At 38.1% G+C, this 8,670-nt stretch overlaps 1 protein-coding gene across 2 annotated transcripts; it reads left to right on the top strand.

Moving 5' to 3' along the window:
• Window positions 1-284: 284 nt before the first annotated feature.
• On the top strand, window positions 285-7,915 carry LOC136694641 (4-galactosyl-N-acetylglucosaminide 3-alpha-L-fucosyltransferase 9-like). 2 transcript variants are annotated; one of them, XM_066668361.1, is made up of 3 exons: window positions 297-402; window positions 1,918-2,111; window positions 3,953-7,915. In XM_066668361.1, exon 3 carries the CDS (start codon window positions 3,954-3,956, stop codon window positions 5,100-5,102), a length of 1,149 nt encoding a protein of 382 aa, XP_066524458.1. In that variant the 5' UTR covers window positions 297-402; window positions 1,918-2,111; window position 3,953; the 3' UTR covers window positions 5,103-7,915. The 2 variants fall into 2 exon arrangements, with proteins under 2 accessions (XP_066524459.1, XP_066524458.1); XM_066668362.1 differs by lacking the exon at window positions 1,918-2,111 and having other exon boundaries at window positions 285-402.
• The last annotated feature ends 755 nt before the right edge of the window (window positions 7,916-8,670 follow it).

Genomic DNA, 8,670 nt, shown 5'->3' with positions numbered 1-8,670 from the left:
CCCCAAACCCACATGGGACCTCTCACCCTGGGCATGTCCTGAGTAGGAGAGAGACCACTCCCTGTCCAGGACTCTTCTTCCAGGAGAGCGGGGTGTAGAGGTGAACCCAACTAAGTATATCTAGATGTTCTCTCTCAATCTCTGACGCAAGCGCTGGCTTCTTCCCAAAGTGAGGTTGCATTCCATGTTAAACTTTACAAGTAAGACCTGTTTACATTTTTACTTGAGTATTAAGCACTCAGCCTTCTTCTGATATCTGAAATTCTTCTTCCTTTTGTCCTCCACCTCTCACACGAGTGATTTCTCAGAGTGTCAGGTGCTCTGGACAAATTTCACATTCTGCAATTCAACCCTATCCCAAACCTGGGTGGTGTTTTTTTTTAATGAAGTTCCCAGATCCAGGTCAGTGCTTCTTTTTATTGCTCAGTTAAAACACAGGTACACAGAGTGATTTACTAAAGTAGTTTAAATAATATTCCTTTTATTTGTTAAGTTTTACCAGGTATATTCATGTTTAATGAGACATTATTTTTGGTCTGGTCAAATTTAAACCGAGTTTAATAATGTTTAACATATTTTAACCAGTTTAACCGTATAATGAAGATTCAATGTTATATTCATATCTGGTTTGGCCACACTGTAATCAGGTTTGTATTTGGTTTCAGTCGTTTATTTATCAGGTTACATAAGATATAATTATACTCTGTTGGGTTGAAATACATGTTAACCAGGTTTTAATCAGGTTTAATGTGATTTGTTCAAGATTACTCAGGTTTATCCACATTTACTGAGGGTTTAATCATTTTTTATAGGATTTATGTCTGGTTTTAATCCTGTTTTAATCAGGTGTAATAATATTGTGTATGGAATCTTAGAAATAAAAACTGAAAAATAAAGCCAAAATAAAAAATCAATTTGTATTAGGACAGCAGTGCATATATATACACAGATCAGCCACAAGATTAAAACCACTCTAGGACAATGACTAACACTGACAATTTGGTAACGACTGGTGGGACAGGTTTGAGGGGAAGGTTATGTCAGTTGATGAGGGGAAGGTCAGATCTTGAAGTTTATGTTGAAGCGGGGGGTGGTCACTGTGAGAATCTGATCCACTTTGATCACTTTATGATGGACATGTTGTGGTTAGACTGGTTTGTTAGACACTGGCACCTTTCTGTCCTCAGACACCCAATGTAACTTCCTGATTATCATGATATTTGACCAACATCTGCTTGCCCAAGGTCAGCTGCTCCCTCTTCTTGTGCACTTTACCTTTTCCTTTTTCCTTTCTCTCTCTCTCTCTCTCTCACTCTCCGCATGGGAACAGCTCATGGCTCTATCATACGAGAGCATCCTAATCTTTACTAATCTTGCGTCTCTTTTCTTTCACAGACCCTTAGACTAAACACTTGAATATGCCTCTCCCTTATCAATCTATGCCCTCACCACTTTCTCCATCATCCTGTAGGTTTAGATAGTAGATGGAGGGCACATATATACTCAGTGCTTTGTACAATAAAGTGGAACTCTCTTGTTCAAGTTCAAGTTCAAGAAGTTTATTGTCATTTCAGCAGTATACAGTGTTTACAGTACACAGTGAAACGAAATAGCGTTCCTCCAGGACCAAGGTGCTACATAAAACAATACACAACATTAAAGTGCGACTAGTGTAAAGCTAGTGCAACATAAAACAGTGCACACACATTAAAGTGCAAAAGATATGGCTAAGAAAATACAAAACTGTCCCTACAGTACAATACAATACAATGTAATACAAGACAAGGCAAAAACCATAAGTACGGAGGGGGTGAGGAAGAGAGACACTGCAATTTAAAGTGTATTTGTGCTGTAAACGGTAACTGGATGTAAACATGATGTAAACCGGATATGTGTAAACAGTTCACTCATTTACAGTCCAACAGACCAGTGTTTGCATTTGGTATTCCTGACGATCTCCACAGCAGAGTTGTCGATGTTGATTCACGTCCCTGGTGTCAGTGTCTCTTGACTCCCCTGGATCCAGGTCCAGAAGACGGCAGGCTGAGGGTAACTTAGAGGAGATCCAACCTGAGGGTCGAAGTCAATTTGAACTAATTTCTTACATGCAGGTTTGATAAAGTTTTATTATGTTTTAAAGGTTTAATTCAGCATTAATTCATTCCAGCTTTTAAATCAACATAGGAATAATCTGGGAGGTAAAAAATTTCATAAACACTGTGTGAACTGAGTGTGTTTGATGAGCAGAGGTAATGCCAATGGTTCTGTAACAAAACTATTGCTGAAGAAGTGAGGAAGAGAAAAAAAGAGAAGAAAAAGAGGCAGACAAAAAATGAAATAAAAAGTAATAAAACAAAAAATAAAACATTAAACTTCAGTGACTTTAAAGATTAGATTATCTCCCTATTCCTCCAGGGCACTGTGCTCATAAACCAGTTCCAGAAGCGAGGACTGTCACTCCAACACAACCGGACCAGTTTTAACTCCCACACTCCAAAAACACTTTTTGATGGACTGGTTCTGCAACAAGTGTGTGTGTGTGTGTGTGTGAGAGAGAGAGAGAGAGAGAGAGAGAGAGAGAGAGACAGGGGTGTGAGTGTGTAAAAATGCTCACAAGTGTGTATGGGAAAGTCAAACATAGTTTGAATATGTCTCTCTCACATTTATTTATTTATTTATCAGGGACAGTGCACATTAATCAGCATTTCAGTTTCCATAGTAATGTAAATCAGGCCCCCAGGATTTGACTTCCAAAGTGTGCCACATATTTTAGAAAACAGCAGTGCTAAAGATGATGTGATAACGTGTTTGAAGAGGAAGCTCTGTATAATTCAGAAGTACAGAGATTTGCCCAGCGCTGCTTTAAACTGTTTAACAGGCTTGTGGCAATAAAAGGTAGTCTCATGGTGAAAAGTATATATTTATTTGACACACCAGTAACACAGCTTTTCGTGAAGAAATAAAATTGATTATATGACGTCTGCTGCTCATTTTATGGACTCTAGTAAGATGTTATTTCCCATAATCTTTGGTTGACTTGTAATCATTCTTCTTGTGTGACATTAAAATGGTTTTCTATAATATAATTGTAATTAATATGTCAATTAATACCCAGTGTTCATTTGTAAAAGAGGACAGTCAATGTCTGCCCCACATTAATTAACATTTCATTCATATTAAATGTTTAATTAATAAGAACAGATATATTCTCCAGGAATGATGATAACTAAGTTTGAGCTCATACATGTGGATCAACGCAAAAATATCTCTATCCTGGGCCAGGCTTTTTTTGAGGGAAATTTATCAGCACAGCTCCTACAGACTGTACGATTGTTTGAATGACACACCAACGATTCACATCTTCTGGGTGCTTGATCCATCTCTTACTTTTCCAATAGTCATTACATGAGAAGCAAAGTCTTCAGGAAGTGACCTGAATGACCACAGGTTTCCCCACAGTGGGATCACTGGGTCCAGTTTATATTACAGTAAATGGTGTAAATGTGATGAGTTAGCTATTAAGCTAATTTCTGTCTATGATCCCTGGGCAGGTGATTACAAACTAATAGTCAATATCACACAATAATTCAAAGTTATTTAACTGTACATGATTACAAACCTTATTTGATTTAAGTTGTGTCTTAAATTTACAATAACAACAAAATCCAGTTACAAATCAATCTAATTGACAAAAGTGTTTGCCCAATGACAAACATTAAACCTTACTACAAGTATATTGTACAACACAGTCCTCTCTGGTAGAAGCTGTTGTTGACCTTCTCCTACTGTCTTTCTGGTTTATGAAGTGACCCATAGGAGGGGAGGGGAGGGGCAAGATCATGTAATATCATAAAAAATAAGGCATGTACATGATTACAAACCTTGAATTGAATTGAACTAATGAAACTCCAGATGTAATATTAATCCTTTTCTCTGTACCTGAATGTTTCAGAATGACATCGAAAGCTTCATCCAGACACTTCTGTCACTTGGTCATTGCTGGAGGCCTGCTGATCTGCTTCACTGTGATTTTCTTTGTTTATAACAATCCCACCATGAACTGGCTGCCTTGCGCAGGTAAACCTCAGTTCAATGTCTGTACAGAAACTTGTCTCAGTGCACAGATCATCACCAACTGCTCTGAAAACAAGCAGGAAATGACTCGGTCTGTAAAAATTGCAGGAGGTGGGAATGACCATGCTTCTGAAATAACAATCTTGATCTGGTACTGGCCACCTAGGAGGCAGTTCAATCTGGATTCCTGCGAGCCTGTCTATGGGATCAAAGGTTGCCATTTTATTGTTGATCGAGCACAAATCGACAAAGCTCATGCCATTGTGTTTTACATTCAAGAGATAAAAGGTGACCTACAAAACCTGCTCAATATATCAAGACCTCCACGGCAGAAATGGGTCTGGACGAACATGGAGTCTCCAACTAATACTCCTCAACTGAAAGGGGCCGAGGTCTTGTTCAACCTGACGTCAAACTACCGCACAGACGCAGACATTTGGATTCCCTATGGAAGAATTGTAGAAATCTCAGAAACAGACGAACCCTTCCAGATCCCACTGAAGGACAAGCTGGTGTGCTGGATCGTCAGCCACTGGAATATCAAACTGAAACGTGTGCAGTACTTTAATGAATTAACAAAACACATAAAAGTTGATGCCTATGGAAGACATTTTGAACAAAGAATAGACAATGAAGACTACAACAAAGTAGTATCTAGCTGCAAGTTTTACCTATCCTTTGAGAACTCCATCCACAAAGATTACATTACAGAGAAGGTCTTCAATCCCATGAGACTTGGTACCGTCCCTGTGGTTCTAGGTCCTCCCCGAGAGAACTATGAGGAATTTATCCCCAGAGACTCCTTCATCCATGTGGATGATTTCCAATCTCCGCGGGAACTGGCAGAACACCTCAAAGCTCTGGACCAGAACCAGGAGATGTACGAGAGGTTCTTCTCCTGGAGGAAGGACTATGTCTCAACCCATAATGAAGTTAGTCGACTCCATGCCTGTAAAGTTTGTGAACATATACAAAACCACAGGGGCTTCAAAATAGTCAAGAACATTACGAAGTGGTACTGGGGATAGCCAAACTTCTTTCCTAAAGTAAACCTATACCGATCGTCAAAATTTTGTTGAAACAAAACAAAAAAGTAAGCATTCCTGTATGTTTCAGTGCACACAATCATAAATTTAGAAAATGGTGAAATTGTACATAGAACAGCAAATTTCCTGTTCATTCCATTGTTTTTTTTTTATTGTGTTCTGCCTCTGTGGTACTCCAATAGGGGATTCTGCATGCTTGGTATTGGCTGCTTCATGCATACCGTGTGACCTTTGTGAAATGGGGTTTGGTGATTGTTTGATGCTTCACTATATACTTAGTTGCAACCAAAAAGCATTTCCTCAGGCATAGACTGTAATTCATATGAGATCTAGCTTACCATTCACACACAGTCAATTTATGCTAATTTTCTGTCATGCTAATGATGTCACATGAGGTCACATAGGAGAGCTAGTCAATCTATTGTCAAACAGCTGTTTAATGCTATATATTAACAAAGTGTGTTAAAATACTAATTTTGTTAAAGATGTTTCTGATCATCAAACAAATTTAAATATCATACAAAGACAACAGAAGTGAACACAAAATGCATTTTTAAAATGAAGGTATTTACTATTAAGTGAGAAAAAAAATCCTATTGAGATGCTGTGGTATGACCTTAAAAAGGTGGTTTGTGCTCGAAAACCCCCCAATGTGGCTGAATTACAAGAATTCTGCAAAGATGAGTGGGCCAAAGTTCCTCCAAAGTGATGTGAAAGACTCACGGTAAGTGACGGTTATTAGATTCAGGGGCAAACACTTTTTCACACAGGGCCATGCAGGTTTGGATTTTTTTTTTCTTCGTTTAAAAACTGCATTTTGTGTTTACTTGTGTTGTCTTTGATGATCTTGATTTGTACTTGATTTGTTTGATGATCTGAAACATTTAAGAGTGACAAAGACGCAAAACAAAATTTAAAAATCATGAAAGAGGCAAACACTTTTTCACACCACTGTAAATTACCTTGGCTCTCATGCTGAAGATGTTAATCTTTCAAAAGTCTATCCAGTTTTACTCTGCCACACAGTCTTTTGTTCTTCAGCAATAGTCCGTATTTGTTTTTCCACAATGGTTGAATCGTCAGATGAAGATCTGTATTTGCTGATATTGTTATTTTTATAACAGTATTCATTTTTATTACCTTAGGAATGCTGTAAGTGCAGAAAAATGTTTCAGGTATTTTTCAGAGACTGGGTGTAAATGATTGCAGGTGTGGTCTGATTAGACACTGTGTCTAAAAGAGCACAATGCCCAGTAAAGTCAATGTGAAAAACTGTCTGTTTTACACTGGATTCCTGAGTGGAACTATGTGTCACACTACACAAACACACATCAGGAACTACATTTCCCACAATGCCCCGGAGCTTTTTCCAAATTATGAGTCACTAACACTCTCAGTCATATGAGTAATGGACCTTCATAGATATTTAAAATAAATTCGGCCATACAACAGACAAGGTAATGATGGCTCATAGCTAAATGTTTTAGTTATAGACACATTATATTATACATCACTAAAACCAAGGCATTAATTTAAAAGGCATTTTTATGGTGGGCTTTATGCATTCTAGCTCATAAAAAGTGACCTGAAAACAATTGGCTTCAATGATGCATTCCCACTAACAAAAATATGTTCCGGAACCAGGAAATTTAATTCACAACGAGAACCAAAGAGTAATGTGTTTTTCAACAGGAACCATGATAACATCTCTGGGTGTATCTAGTTACAGGAGCAAGGAGCAATGGCGACATCCACAAAGAGTGCAGTGTAGTCTTCTATGTATTCTAATTTCTAAAAGTTGAACTTTGTTATCATTTTGGAGAAAAACATATGTCTGTAACAACAGCACAAATGCTCACAGGTCGTCTACAAGCTCTGCCATCTTCTCACTTCTGTTAACTGCCGCTGTGCAGTGCCCCCTGTTGATTACGTATTCTGTTACAAAGCCTCAGTTTCCACTAAAACAGGTGTAAACGTGACTGGTTCGCTGAAAAGCACCAAGGTTCTTGTAAACCAGAACAGAACCAGTTCAAGAAACAGATCTTTTGGTGGAAAGGGGCTATGTGTGTGTCAGTGATACACACTGTTTTCCATGATTGTAATCAACTGTTTTGGGGCATAAAGAAAAGGCAATGTGTGAGAAAATTGGGAATGTTTAGCTATGCATGCCTCCTGCCTACAGCGACTCTTCCATACTTCCTCACGGGGAGCTGGGAAAGTGTGTGTAAATGTGACAAAGACAACAAACTGAAAGCAACACAGCTGTTATATTAAATATTCATCAAAGTTTCTTTGCACAACCAAAGTCTCACTATAGCTTCTTGGTTACAAAGTACAGAAAGTAGTATCTAAAGGCAGCAGGACATACACCTAGATACAGGTGGTGCTGGGGACAAGGAAGGAAGGAGAATTAATAAAATTGAGGAAAAAACAGAGAATGTGATAGAACCTCTTTAAGTTATACACATAAATATTTACCTGCTGTAATGGACTGTGATGTTCATTCATTGTAAACTGCACTCTGGAAAAGGGTATGATGCTCCAGTGAACAAATCTAACAGGTTACATGTTTAAAAAAATTGTGGCCTATTTGTAATAGTGACATCAAAACGGGCATAGCTTCCGCTTGGCAGCCTATCACACTCCAAAATCCAAAAATGTTCTGAATGGAATTTAAGATAGCTTATAAGAAGAATGTAAAACATGCAAAAAATGGGGAAGTTCATGAAATTACAGTAACAATATTGTTCCATCTCAAAACATGTATTTTGACATAGGTTAGTATTACTTGATTAATAATGGACATACAAGTGCACCTCAGTGAATGACTGTAGAGTAAAATATCTGCAGTAAAATAATACCTGCCAATCATTCTACAGTTTTTCTACTTTTTTGCTTCCTTCCTGCTTCAGCTTCTGTTCTTCTTGTAAAGTCACATTCCTCACATTGAGTAATTGCCTGCAGCACCTCAGCATTGGGTAGGAAGAGTCCAATGACATTCCCTTCTTAATAGAGGGCCTTCAGAAGCTTTGCTGCTTCATAACAACATGTGTAAATCTGTTTTTTCTTTAATGTGTGACTGTGGTACAGGAAAGTGTAGAGCAGACTTAACTAATGTAGAAATTAACCTAAAAAAAGTCAAAACAGTATTTGAGGCATTTAAGGTAGCATGAAGCAAACAGAGCTATGTTTTGGAAGTTCTTGGATTTAGTAACCAGTCAGGAATGTTGCACCAGGAAAGCTGATTTTGACGAACACAGTCATACCACTGTATATCTCTGCACTGCTTCCTGTTATTGGAATGCAAATGCAATGTAAATGTTCAGGTCTGTCACAGTCAATGATCATTTTGTTCAGTTAAGCTGCTTCAGCCTCTGGGCAAATTGTCCACCTGTGTCTCTACAGTTGTACAGAATTACAAGGCTAGCATTCAAGTCTACAATAGAGAATGTATAATTTAGAGGGAGTTTTCTGACACCAGAACCATAAGAGCTTTACCATTTCATTTAGTTCCATAAGGAATGGGTCCTTTATCTACTAACATTCATTT

The sequence above is a fragment of the Hoplias malabaricus genome, chromosome 4 (assembly GCF_029633855.1).
Source record: "Hoplias malabaricus isolate fHopMal1 chromosome 4, fHopMal1.hap1, whole genome shotgun sequence".
Classification (NCBI taxonomy): Eukaryota; Metazoa; Chordata; class Actinopteri; order Characiformes; family Erythrinidae; genus Hoplias; species Hoplias malabaricus.
Note: the sequence above shows the minus strand (reverse complement) of the source record. Positions and strands in the feature narration are given on the sequence as shown.

What these genes read in the sequence shown, in the direction of transcription:
- LOC136694641 (XM_066668362.1), top strand. Translation starts at nt 3,954, where the DNA reads ATGACATCGAAAGCTTCATCCAGACACTTCTGTCACTTGGTCATTGCT.